Consider the following 13870-nt stretch of genomic DNA (forward strand, 5'->3'; position numbering starts at 1 on the left):
CACATGATAGCAGTGAATCACAGCTACATTGTATAATGTGCTACATTATTGCTACATTATGTAGCACATTATACAATGTAGCTGTGATTCACTTTTCTTTGTACTTATAAAAGAAAGGGTTTCCCAACATGACGCTGTAAAACAACATATCGACAATATGGTGAAGTCAATCAATGACATGAGAAAGCTTAACTTAAGCATTTGAATGATAGAGGTTGGTTTAAAAGCCTGGCCTCTAGTATTGACACCCCCTGAAGTAGTACAGAACTGATGGAGTATCAACGTTGGCATATCGTCACAGCTCACCGAGCAGAGGTCTATTGATATCGACTACACCGTTGAACGATGTGGCAAACGAAATTTCGCTCAGACGCAAAATGTGACAAAAGCATTCTTCCCACTATTGAATGGGGAAAAGATAGTTACACATCCCAGCTTTTCCGGCTGCTGAGGTTCGCACAGGATGTAACCAGGAAATTAATCATGGCATATTGGAGTGGATCACTGGGCAGGAGTCCATTTATATTGATTACGGTCCGTTGAACAATCTGACGCTGGATATTTAGCCCCATCACAAAACGTTAGGTGAATATCCTTCCCACGGTTGTCACATGTTGTCACAGCTACTACATACACCATTCACTGAATTGTACAACACAAGTCAAGTACGTACAATTACGCACAAGATAACTCAAGTAATTGGATAGATTTAAAAACTAGCTTTTTTTATGATCCACTACTCACTGAGTGATGTGCCTAGTAATATTGTAAATGCAGAAATGTTCGCGGTTGATTAATGTTCGCGGACTACTTCACCGCGAACTTAAAACCACCGCGAACATTTTTCTACTATGGTATTAGACTGCAGTCTATGGTGTTACTGCGAACTTAAATCCACCGCGAAAAGTCCCTTTTCCCACTACTGCGAAATTAAATCCCCGCGAACTTAAATGCATTTACAGTATACTAGTATAGGCAACTTGACATCAATGGTCTGAAGGAACAAACCATGTATACAATTGTAGTAACAATTGTGGAACAAATCCTTTCCTTCTAATATCTCACGTACATTGTGTAATTACTTTAGAAACAGTAGAGAATGAAGCAAGCTCTCTAAAATGACAACACATGTATAAAGCTCCAGGCTTTCAAGAGTCAAGACAGTGCCGAAGAAGTCTAAAGGACAACGTTCCAAACTTAACGTGACTGGTGTTGACACTAGCGCAGACCTGATGGCGGTTTGAATAGTTGAATAGTTCTGCGAGTAACAAGAAGAGACAGTCCGAGCAGGATTAGATGTGAGACCGTTACTACCAGGTGCCATGATGTGTGAAGATGATGGGGTCTAAAGCACGCTTAACTCACGGCAGCAATTTGAGAAGCAACTGACATTATAAGAAGTACTGAGTCTATAAGAGGTTGTCTGGAATGATTTTACAAGGAGGCTGGGTGTGACTACTGATCTAGGAGCAACTCCTTTCCAGCTAGTTTAGAGCTGTGCAACTGGGTCATGATAACTTGTAGCATGTCTTGTCAAAGCGCCAAGATGAGAAATAGACGCTTTTTTTCTTCAGCATGAGTCTAGCTAGGCAACCATCGAGGTATCACTGAGAAGACAGCAGAGGCGTTGCTTTCCAGATGTGTGAAGATAATGGGGTCTAAAGCATGCTTAACTCACTGCAGCAATTTGAGAAGCAACTGACATTACTAAGAAGTACTGAGTCTATAAGAGGTTGTCTGGAATGATTTTACAAGGAGGCTGGATGTGACTACAGATTGAAGGGACGCCTTTCCAGCTAGAGCTACATGCATGCAGCTGTGTCAGAATGACTTGTAGCGTGTCTTGTCAAAGTGCCAAGATAGACGGTTGTCTTCCACATCACAATGATTCTAGCTAGGCTTCAAGGTATTATCACTAAGGGAATGGAAAAGTGCTAATTTCCAGTTGTGTGCTACATTGTATTTTACAATACGGCAATTTGAAAGTCATCTCTGTATCTTGTCTAGATCTTTGTAACACAAGATCCCACAGTTCAGGTCTAGGGAAACATGAGGGGAGTCGACAGGCTACTCATTGACAGTCGATGGATCACAAGCAAGTATCTGAAAATGGACAGTTACTAATATGCTATCTTTGTTCCAACGCACGGGAAACGCAGACGAGGACGCCAAGCTACCTCCTATCTAAAGTACATTCAACAGCGCCTAGGAGACTTTAATGACCATATGACTGCAAAGCAGATTCCCCATCTAGCTGCCGACAGAAGGGAATGGAAGAAACTTACAGTCACCTGCGCCGCAGCCGACCGATGATGATCAAAGGTCAAAGAAGACGTGAAAGAACAAAAATAAAGAAGCTATTATTCATTATCATACTTAATATGCAAGAAGATATAGCTGTTTCATACTCGGTTGTGCTGCATCTTCTGATCAAAAGCTGGTTTTGGTCCTTAATACTGCCACACTGATTGAAAACCTTTCATCTAGCAGCCAATTTACTAGTATTCAAATTTCAATGAAAGATGAGCAAAGGTTTTTGTTACCTGATCTTTCTTTTGATTGCTTCAAAAGTAATGCATTTGAAACTAATCTTCAAAGTCTTCTTCTAAAAACAATGCATTTCAAACAAAATTCTTCTTAAACAGCTATAAGATCAAAAGTACCTCCAACACAACTTCACTTGTACAGCAAACCAACATTTAAGAACAATATTTATAGTCATACACTCAGTTGTTTTTCACACCGTCGGGGCCAATGGTCAAGTCAAAATATGGTATCTTCAATCTATATATTTCTGACAAGCAAGCTTTGCAGCAAGCATAGAAAATCCTCTCTAACTCGGAGAAAATGGAAAGTAAAGCAGGCGTGATTTCTCCCTCCTTTATTTGCACGGCCTTTCAACTTTCCAATCTTCTTGAAAGCCTCGCCGTCCCATTGCTGAAATTGCTTTCACAGTGGCTGACAGATCTGAAACGTGATAAAGCCGCATCACTTTCTGTTTGGCTACGCCGATATAGACGCCCCGCAAGGCCTACCGACCCATGGCATCATCAGTCTGACAGAAAGGGTTCTGCTGGAAGTTGGCGAGAAAGTGTTGGAGTTTGAAGAACTTCTGGTATTGGGAGAATCCAATGCAGGGAGTGGTGGAGAATGTCATACAAATACGGCCGGGCTCTTTTCATTTTGATTCAAGAATCTTTGAAATCTTTATCAAAATACCATGTTGCAGCCTTTTCTCAAGTTTAGTATAGTACATTTGTATTTTAAAAAGGGAGAATCCAATGCAGGGAGAGGCGGGGAATGTCTCGTGACAGTGGCCATGCAAATACAGCTGGGCTCTTTTCATTTTGATTAAAGAATCTTTGAAACCTTTATCAAAATACCATGTTGCAGCCTTTTCTCAAGTTGAGTATAGTAGTTTAAAAAGGGAGTATCCAACGCAGGGAGAGGCGGGGAATGTCTCGTGACAGTGGAAATGCAAATACAGCTGGGCTCTTTTCATTTTGATTAAAGAATCTTTGAAATCTTTATTAAAATACCATCTTGCAGACTTTTTCTCAAGTCTGAATTGTGTTGGCATTTACAAATCATACTCCTCCAGGGAGAATTGCAAAGTTGAGTATAGATAAAAATCAGAGCTTGGCCTATCTGTGCCTACAATGCTGGTGAAATAGAGTCCTAAAGTTAAATTATTTTTATACCAGCTGGTTGATGCATAAGTTAAGAAACTAGAGGACTCTTTCTTATCTCAGTGGCTTAACTAAGAAATCCATTTCCAACACGACTGAAAATCAGAGCATGAACTCTTGGTTATCAAACAATCATACCTTAGGAATCTTCCTGGGCAGTTCCAGACCACGAACATGACATTGATGCATTGCCCTTGCCTTCCTCAAAGAGAGCCCTATATACTTATCAGGCCCATTTGTCTGGGGGATAAATCTTCCAACCTTGATCAAAAGAAGGATGGTCTATTTTCTATTCTGTTTTCTATCATTGATGACAGGGACTTACCTTTATATGTCAGTGATTTCAAGTAATATTGAGAGGATCTAAAGCAGGGCACGCCTCCATTCTGATTGGCCTGGCATGCCCACGCCAATACTCAGGGCTCAAATACCACCTGCACATATGCAGGTAAAATTGGAGCTGTGCAGGTATTTCTTGTGTCTACCTGCACTGGTAATGGGTTTTATACATAAATGTCCTATGATACAGCTGCTGTTACCACGTATTAAGTATTATTATAAAAGAAAAAATAGCTATCGTTCCTCAACAATTTTAGTATGATCCACACTTCATAAATTCAGAGTGGTGCAGGTAAAATTTGTCTTGTAATTTTCAGTGTTACCTGCACCAGTGCAGGTATGCAGAAAATAGTGCAGGTATGCAGAATGAAGTATTTCGAGCCCTGCAATACTGCATGTGGATATGGATCAGGAAAAAAGGAACCAGTAGTCTACAATAAGATTTATTCCTTATTCTTTTCTTAAGCATGGATGACATTATCTTTCTGCATATGTTATTGATTGCAAACACAAGTAGTATTGATCAAATCTGAAACAGTATCCATGATTGAGTAGCCATGTACTATGTAAATATACATGTACGTCTTAAGGATCAATCTCCAAGCATTGATCAAAGAATGATGGCTTTTTAAAAAGCCATTTCTTTTTCTCTTTTCAGCCCTTGCTGACAGTATCAACTATGTTTTTACATTGATGGCAGGTAGCATGGATTTAGGATCTAAAACAGTACCCCCTTTTCGTCTGATTGAATGGACACGCAGATTTACGTTGGGGCTCAATCTTGGAACAGCAATCAAACTAACGATGGTTTTCTCGAAACTCATTCCCTATTCTCCTTCCAAGTACCACCTACCAGCTACAAGTATGATTGATTGTAGGAACATGTACTACATGTATGGAAAGAAACTGAAACAGGTAAAGTGTTCTTGGTCTATTGACTGGCCATATACGTGTAGATACTCGACTGGGCAATCAATCTCAGAATGCTGATCAAAGAATGACGACTTTTAAAAATCCATTCTTATTCCCTTTTCAATCGTTGACGATAGTATCAACTACATATGTGCATCCAGGGCTGGAAATACCACCTACACATGCATGTTAGTGCAGGTAAAATTGGAGCTGTGCAGGTGTTTCTGGTGTCTACCTGTACCTAAGTTGCATTGGTCCATGTACTGTACTGGGTTTTATACATAAATGTCCTATAAAGTATAATGTAGGTCTATATAGATTGACTGTTACTGCCTATAAAGTATAAAAGAAAAAAATAGCAATAGTTCCTGAACAATTCTAGTATGATCCATGATTCCTAAATTCAGAGCGGTGCAGGTGAAATTTGTCTGGTGCAGGTAATTTACAATATTACCTGCACCAGTGCAGGTATGCAGGATATAGTATTTCGAGCACTGGCATCGATTGCAGGTTAGTATGGAAGGAATCTAAAACAGTACTGCTTTTGGTTGCCAGGAGATTTACATATACCTTCAGCATCAATCTTGGAAGGCTGATCAAACTAACGATGGTCTTTTTAAAATTCAATCCGTACTCTTCTTCAAATCCTTGATGACGGTGTCACCTACACATGTACATCATTGATGGCAAGTTGTACGTGCTTTTGGTCTGATTAGGTTGCCATGTAGATTTGTGTTGCTTTGAGGATCTACTTACTGATTGGCAGAACGTTGGACTTTTTAAAACCCGTGCCTCTTTCTCTTCCTTCCAACTCGTACTGAAAATATTGCACTGATTGTGTAAAGAACCACTGATTTCAAGAAGTATGGGAAGAATTCCAAACAGTTTATGACTCTTTATTCTGATCAGGTGGCCATGCTTGCATGTATTGAGAGTAAAGCTCTGTGCATTGATTGAAAAACGTTGACGACTGCCCTTTTAAAATCCATCCCTGAGCCTGCTTCCTACCATTAACGCCAAACTCCTAAGTGTGCGTGACATCAATGCTCACAATCAATGACACGTCCAAGCAGGGACCCGTCATTGATTGTAAGGCTAATAATCCACGGCGCTCTATTTGGATGCCAACTCACGAACCTCGCTGCCAACGGAGCCAGAGGTCAACTTGAGAACCGATCTCTTCTTGAGCCGTCCTGTCCTCTAACCAATCAGGTGCTGTGCATGCTGATCGCTGATCAACCTTGAGCAAGTTCAATGCCAATATAGCTCACAAATGATCCCCCCCCATGCTGATCAATGCAGCTCTTGAGATTCTTCAAGACTTGCTTCTGCTGTAGAGATCACCTGTCTTTTGCTGATGAATGTGTGGTGTTGAATGGCCAAGTGGACAGGCAAGAGAAACCGAGATCAAGAGATCACAGTTCGATCCCTAACATTCCTGGCTAGATGTTTCATTCCTAAAAAAGGCACTTGACACAACTTTCCTAACTCCAACCAGGTTAAAAATGGGTACCTGATCTGACTTTGGCTGGGGAAGTAAAAGGTGGTGGAAGTACTATTGGGTTCAGCTTGGCCTTCCAACACCATACTCTGGACACAGTGGACAATTCCCTTTTGCCCCTATTACCCCAAAGAGGCTAAATTCAACAGTACCTTAAAAGAAATACCCTCAGACAGTCTTCTGTTCACTGTACTGCTGTGCTCCATGCTCATTATTCAACACCAAGGTGCTTCAATGTCATGACAAGTTGAATCAAAAAATCATAACAGGAAACTAACCAACTTTGGATCATTTGTATACTACAGCTTTATCATTTATGCCATACTTTGTTCATGTCTCTTAAAACCATTGATCCTCCAGAAGAGACAATGATTTATGCTACCTCAAGTGCTTAAGAGTTGACCTCTCTTTTAAAGTGCCTGACCTCTACCCAAATCAGGCACTGAAAATACCGATCATTAGTCACCCTGATCTGATGGTGGTTCAATGGCATCACAACCTGCTGTCGTCCGTCATGTCCTGCATGTAAAAATCATTACTAAAGTCAATTCTACTTTCCTATACTCCAGCCTCTGGCAAGAGCAGCCTGACATCTTTGTTGTTCTTCAATTGGCTGATACATTCACACCAGGTAGGTATATTTTATGAAAAAGAATGACTGATGAAGCTAGTGCAAGCCAGACACATATTAGAAAATATGACCTTGATGTATTGACAGTTGAGCTGATTCATATATATCAAGTGTATTCACAAAGGTAATATTAGAAATTAATAGCAATTAAAACTATGGGGAATCTCTCTTAAGATGTCCCTTATCTGGAAACCGACAAATCTTTTTCCTCATGCTTTCTTACAAATTATCTAGGAACCAAAGAATTAAATCAGGAATCTGGAATGGATCTAATTGAAGAATCACAAATGTTTCTTGACGCATCTGGCATAATTTTGTTCCAGCTCAAACAGCCACACACACACAAATCTTCCGTCACTACACGCTTCCTCACACCCCCACAGAGCCACGTCATACAGTAATTGTCGGCACTGTTGATGGGAAAGTGTTTAAAACCAGGCAGGAGTCACACATCACTGACAATCTGTGGCTCCTGTATTGACCAGTAGGTAAAGTATAGCATGGCTAAAGCTATAACTCACCCATCTTAACTCCCTACAAGTGAAAGGCCTGTCATCAATGCTATATATACACATTCTTCAGCACATGTTACAGTAATGAAAGCACATAAATACCAGTATCAAAACACTGACACATCTCTTAAAACTTATGACAAGGTCTGCAGCATAAGCACATTAACTGCCTGCTGCCTTCGATACATGATTTAATCGCCAATAGGTCATAACGAGGGTGTTTTACAACAACAGCACAAGCAGTAAAAGTTTCAGCACCGCGGACAGCACCACCATTAGCTCTGTCGGTGGTACTGAATGCCTGGTAGCCTGGGTATCATCCGGTTAGTAGTTCGCTCCGGTGTTTATCATACACTATATACAGATGCTTCTCGGTTTGACTTTTAATTATACACTATATAGCTCTGTCTGTGGTACTGAATACTGGTAGCCTGGTACTATCCGGGTAGTAGTTCGCTCTGGCGTTTTTTATACACCATATACGGTCACTGCTCACTCCGACTTTTATTATACATTATATACAGTTGCTTCTTGCTCCGACTTTTATTATACATTACGTATATACGGTCACTTCTCCCTCAGACTTTTATTATACACTATATACAGTCGATTCTGTGCTGTTCTGTCTGGGAACCCTGACATCTCTAACATCTGGATTCATCCAGATTTTGGACGAGGGCGCTGATTGGTTCCAACACATTAAGGAGCAGGTTCAAGTGCTCACTCCAACAGGCGTTCCAACATGTGAAACGCCCTTCTCCGCTTGTGGGAGGCCTGTTGTCATCAAACGAGTTCTCTAGAATACATTCCTTAATTTGCTCAGTACCTGACATCACCACCAAAAGGTTTGAATATGCAGTTCTCCAGATGGATAGCAGAAGCAAACTACTATCCTGATGGTACCCAGGCTAACTGAATTGAGGTTATGAAAAAAGTAAAGATGCCATTGCACGATACAGACGAAAGCAAGCTCTATGGACTGAAAACTTGAAATTACAACTAGATTTGAGTTTTTTTTTCCATTTGTTTTCCATATCGTAATTGTAAATATTGTGGCGCCATGAATTTTATGTTTCTGTTCTATATTGCTTGACCCTCTGACCTCCATGAAAAGTAGCTATTAGGCAAAATATGAGTTCCTCAAGGTTATATAAAGGTCACAATGTAGAGTGGGTAGTCAACTGGTTAGCAACCCTTCCTCTGGAGAAAGAGGTTAGAAGTTCACTTCACATCCAATAACGCAGCTGTCATTCACCAAACATGGACACTACTGGAAAGGGTTGCAGTCTTAAGGACAGGATTTCAGGCTGTGGTCCACTATTCATTGTGCTTGTAAAAAAGAGCTATGGGAATTAGCTACTATGTACTATGCACTTACACATTTGATGTCACACACTGGTGTGTATCAAAGTCTGACATGAATACCAAGTAAGTCAATGTTTAACACACTGAATTCAAACAAGACATATCAATCATTTGCGACATGACTAGTTTCAGTGTGTACATCCTGGTTAAATAAATAAACAGATAAACATAAACAAAACTTACTGCCTCCATTTTGAGGTTGGTTGCGATCCAATCCCGGCCCTTCTTGTACTCGTCCATGAGCCCCATGAGGTACAGCGTGTCAAGCCCGTCCACGATCGTGGCTCCCATCGCAGAGTTGCCGAAGATGCTGGCGGAGTGGCCTCGCTTGGAGATGGGCTTGAGCTCGTTCTGGCCCCAGGCATATTGCACGTAGTTGTCCCAGGCAAACTTCATCATCTGTAGAGGAACAAAAGGGACAACACTTTAGGAAAGAAGTCGCTTGAAGAAATAGTGTTGTTTGGAATGTTTCAGTATTGGCTGACATTTATTCCAGGCTGGCTATCTGTATATGTATCAATATAGCCAGTATAACACACCAGCTTAGCAGGCGTGCCGCACGGCAGCAGCTGGTTACTAGTATATTTACACGGAATGAATTGTCACACCTAACGTTTGCACATCAGACTGCAAATGTTGTTTGAAGCTATATAGTGAGAATGCAACTACTGTACTTGATGGCAACGAATCCCACTCAGTGAAAGCTTCAGGAAAGAACAAGTGCTTGAACACATCAATTCTTGGTTGAAAACTTTGGTACTTAAAGGCATGACTATTTTGGGCCTATCTCTACCTGAATCATTGATAAGTGTAGTGCTTTTGCGAACTTGTGGAGTTTGAGTTTGTCTCCCTATTTACCTACAAATCGAAGCCATTCTTCCTGAGGTAGCTGACATGCATATATTCATAGGCGAAAGGGCATGAGAAACAAAAGTTGCCAGGAAGGGAATTGAGAATATTCATCAAATTTGCAGACTGTCAACTCAGGGAAATGGTGATCATTTGTTGAGAGCAAACTGAATTGAAGGGCTGCAATTTGCAAAAGCAGCCTCAGATTACTTTGAAAATTGCAACATCCAACTTGAGCTGCGTACCAATTAACTACCATATATATGCACATCCCAATTTTACACTTAAAAGTTGAAAATCAATCTTATGAATTTGATGTCACACATGTACATTAGAAGTCTGACATGAATATCAAGTAAGGCAACATTATTATGCACCCTGAATGCAAGAAATTAATCATTTGCCATAGGACTTCTTTGGTTGGACTTTCACACGGTGTTAACACAGTTTTCTTAACTTCAGAAAATTCATTGGAAACATAGTATTTTTTATTTCATGGAACTTTGGAAGTGGGAAAACCTGAAATGTTGATGGCACAACCTGCCTTTTGACTTAGGTTGCTGCCTGGGCAATCTGGCCATGACTTAAAAAAAGTATTTCAGGCACTAGTACTGGTGTTGGGCATTAGTAACAGATCAATATATTGGCAGAATGCCTGTGAAGTGTGAAGTGTCCTGTAAGCATGTTCAGGATCGCTGCTGCGTCTGTCATGTTACATCAAGATGGACACAACTCAGCCCATAACGGCCAGTGGGTCAGCGGAAAAACTACTTAATACTCATCAATAATGAACAGCTCCGTGTAGGGGGAGCATCAAGTTTCAACCACGGAATCAGGTTACGCACTTCAGAGGGTTCAAGGAAAGTAAGACTATAGAAAGCTCAAAGTACATGTACTGGCTACATGCTAGTATGTATAGTATTACATACTTTTGTTCAACAAAAATTAGTCTAGGGCACGGTATTGGAGAGCGGAGCCCATTCCTCTCTTTCCACCGCCCTTTACCTCCCCAACCAAAGTCAGGTACCCATTTCTACACTAAGTGGAAGGGGAAAAGCAGTGTCTTGTCCATGGACACAGCATCTAAATGTGGCTAGACTAGAATACCAGGAATTGAACCCATGCTCTCTTGTTCTTGTGTCTGCTAGCATGCTAGTAGTGAGTCAACGCCACCAGTGTACTTACTACAAAAAAAATGAATTTTTAGTCCTACCGGTACAAATAGTACAATACAGGCAATATAGTAAATAAAACTGAGATATTCCCCTTTACAACTGACCATGCCTTACAGCATTCTGTCCAAAAATTTCAACGTCTTAATGAGAAATTATACAGATTCAGGTCAACTTGTCAGGAAGTTCCGAAGATCAGACAACAGATAAGAATTAAGACCCAAACCAACCTGCCATTTGCATGTTAAAACCTATCTGATGACTCAGATATCCTTACACTGATATTACTTCAGGGCTTACCTCATAGCGAGGCAATTTCAGTCAACCGTCATGTGAATCTAGATGACTAATTTTGCAGTGACCTAAATTGGAGTTTGACATCACACTTGTAACTCAATATCACAGGTTCACTCTACCAAGACTCAACTAAATCTCTAGGAAAGCCCATATTCTTAAGCTTGTTTCCACTGGCCCAAAAAGTTGCTGACAAATGTTTACTCTTGCCAAGCAGTTTGGCCATTTAATGGGGCCAAAGTTCTTCCTTAGGCAGTTGGCCTACTGCAGGAAGTCATGTGCAAGGCTATATACAAATCAATTAATATGTTGATTTTTGGATTAAAAAAGGTAATGCTGAAGGGGAATATCAATATCAAAACACTTAAAAATCTGGGGAAAGTCCTACCTGGATACACACACAACTTTTAGGGTACAAATATAGTCAGAAGCAAGTTTTTCACAAAGCTCTCTCTTTCCATGTTGTTCGCTGATGCTTAATTGAAATCTTTTGCTACGAAATGTCCAATGAAATAACTAGGTATGGCCTAACAGTGCTTAAATATATAAATGGCCTCTACAAACCAACATCATTGAAAATATATCTGGTCTTGTCATTAATAAAGGCAACTGAGAACTACCTTAAGTTTACTTTCATCCCCACCATTTCCCTCTGAAACCCCAGTTTGCCCTAATGTGAATAGAATGTGCCGTCTCTGCAGTCGACTCAACTCAAACTGTCTCCACTGTCATCAAAAAGGCTTAGAACGCGGCAAGACGGACAGCCTACCAAACGCGCCGCACTCCGCATTACGGTCTGCAAACTGCGCAGAAGGTCATTATATACCAGGAGAAGGCTTTAGCCGCTCGCCAAACCATTCCGCAGCCGGCAGCGAGGCCGTTTGCGTGTCGGGGAGAAGATGGTGGAATCAGACAGTGGTAATTGCTGTGGGAGCGTTTTTCTATCTCACCAATCTTGATTGCGATGCTTGGGGCAGTTTTGGTGGCTTTGACACAAGCCTCGGTTATTGATTGTCGCTTACTAAAAAGTACCTGATGCACAACTGAAGGGAGGCCTCTGCATGGCAATTTCTTAATTTTTGCAAGATCTGATCATGTTTTGTTTTCACTCTTTGGTTACCTGGTTGTGGACAGGATTAATGAAAAACCTTGAATATCTAAATGTTGGCTTTGAGCAGAAATCACACACAGGACCAGGACAAACATTCAAAATCAGAAGTTCTGCTGCAGTACCAAGGAAAACCACCAGGAGACCCATGATCTAAAAGTCTTAACACATCACATACCCATCATCACATTATCACAATCCATTCAGAGTTGCTAACAAAAATATCTGGAAACACAAGCACAAACAAACACACACTTCACAGATAAACTAACAACACTACAGTAACTGTAATTTTTCATGGAGTTACTAGAAACTATTAAGGGTAGGGGCCTAGCCACTGGTTTTGCCCTGTATCTTCTAAATGGCTGCCAATCCTTTATATTATAATGTCCCTCGTATCCTCTTGATCCAGATTTTGCAAAATTTGATGTCCTTTATCCCATAGTCTTTCCCACAAATGACCAAACTAGCAGTGAAACTACCATATTAACATCAGGCAAACCATTCAGATTCAAAGACCTGGAATACATTGTGCATGATTCTGCTCACCCAATGCAATACATTTTCCAAACACTACGTGGGAAAGGCAGTGCTATAACCACATTTACCTCCTGAGCCTCTATTCTTCATGGCAATTTCCAGGAGCTTCAAAAGACATTTCAGCCACTAGTATTCCATCAACCCTATTCCACCTACTCTACATTACACGAACTGTCGTTACAGGCTCATATCAGGTGATAAAAATTGAATCAGGCTTCATCATTTTTGCTACTTCAAAGAGTTCAAAGCATGTTGTCTTCTACTTGAAAGTTGAAGCATTATGAACCAGCCTTTTCTGTTGAAGAGACATGAATCTATTCAATGGACATCATGAACCTTTTCCCTGTTGCCTTATACCACAACCAATTACAAATTTGGACTCTGCAACTACTGCAGAATCTACTATTATTCTACCTTCTCAGATGACATGTATGAAGAAGACTATAGCTAGTACACATCATCATCATCATTTGTCATCCTCTATGAGGTGCAGCAAGTAAAGTTTGACTTCCAGTACAGTCTGTCATTCATCGCTGCGAGAAGTTCCAAACCGTCCAGTCCAGATTCCAACTCAATAACTGATCATAAGCTTCTAGTACACAAAAAGTCTCAAGAAAGCTACTTATTGGCAAAAGATTCCCAAAATCCATCTTCCTAGACTTCTAAGACTGTCTGAGAGACAACAAACTTTGGTGAAGATGCCTCCCACTTTAATAACTGTTCAAATGTTAGAATTCCAAGGACACAGGAAAGCTGGCCTCAGGGAGCAAAGCTAGTGGAAACATTTATAGCATTACTACTGATGCCTGGAGTCCTGCAAGGAGTTACAACAGGGGATGGGAAGGCAGTTTAAAGGATTTGAGCGTCCAGGGGAAGCACTTTAGTTTTACACCTGGGATGAGCAAGGACACACTTTAAGTGTCCCTGGGGATGAGAAACAAATGCACGGGGCTCAGCG

At 40.7% G+C, this 13870-nt stretch overlaps 1 protein-coding gene across 2 annotated transcripts in view; it reads right to left on the bottom strand.

Annotated features, from left to right (window-relative positions):
- Positions 1–13870, bottom strand: part of LOC118422544 (mannosyl-oligosaccharide 1,2-alpha-mannosidase IA-like) — a 63996-nt gene that overhangs the window by 14676 nt on the left and 35450 nt on the right. For both annotated transcript variants that reach the window (XM_035830176.1, XM_035830175.1), the window contains exon 2: positions 9133–9348. In XM_035830176.1, coding sequence (XP_035686069.1) covers positions 9133–9348 — 216 coding nt within the window. The remainder of the gene's footprint in view (positions 1–9132; positions 9349–13870) is intronic.

The sequence above is a fragment of the Branchiostoma floridae genome, chromosome 9 (assembly GCF_000003815.2).
Source record: "Branchiostoma floridae strain S238N-H82 chromosome 9, Bfl_VNyyK, whole genome shotgun sequence".
In the NCBI taxonomy this organism is placed as follows: Eukaryota; Metazoa; Chordata; class Leptocardii; order Amphioxiformes; family Branchiostomatidae; genus Branchiostoma; species Branchiostoma floridae.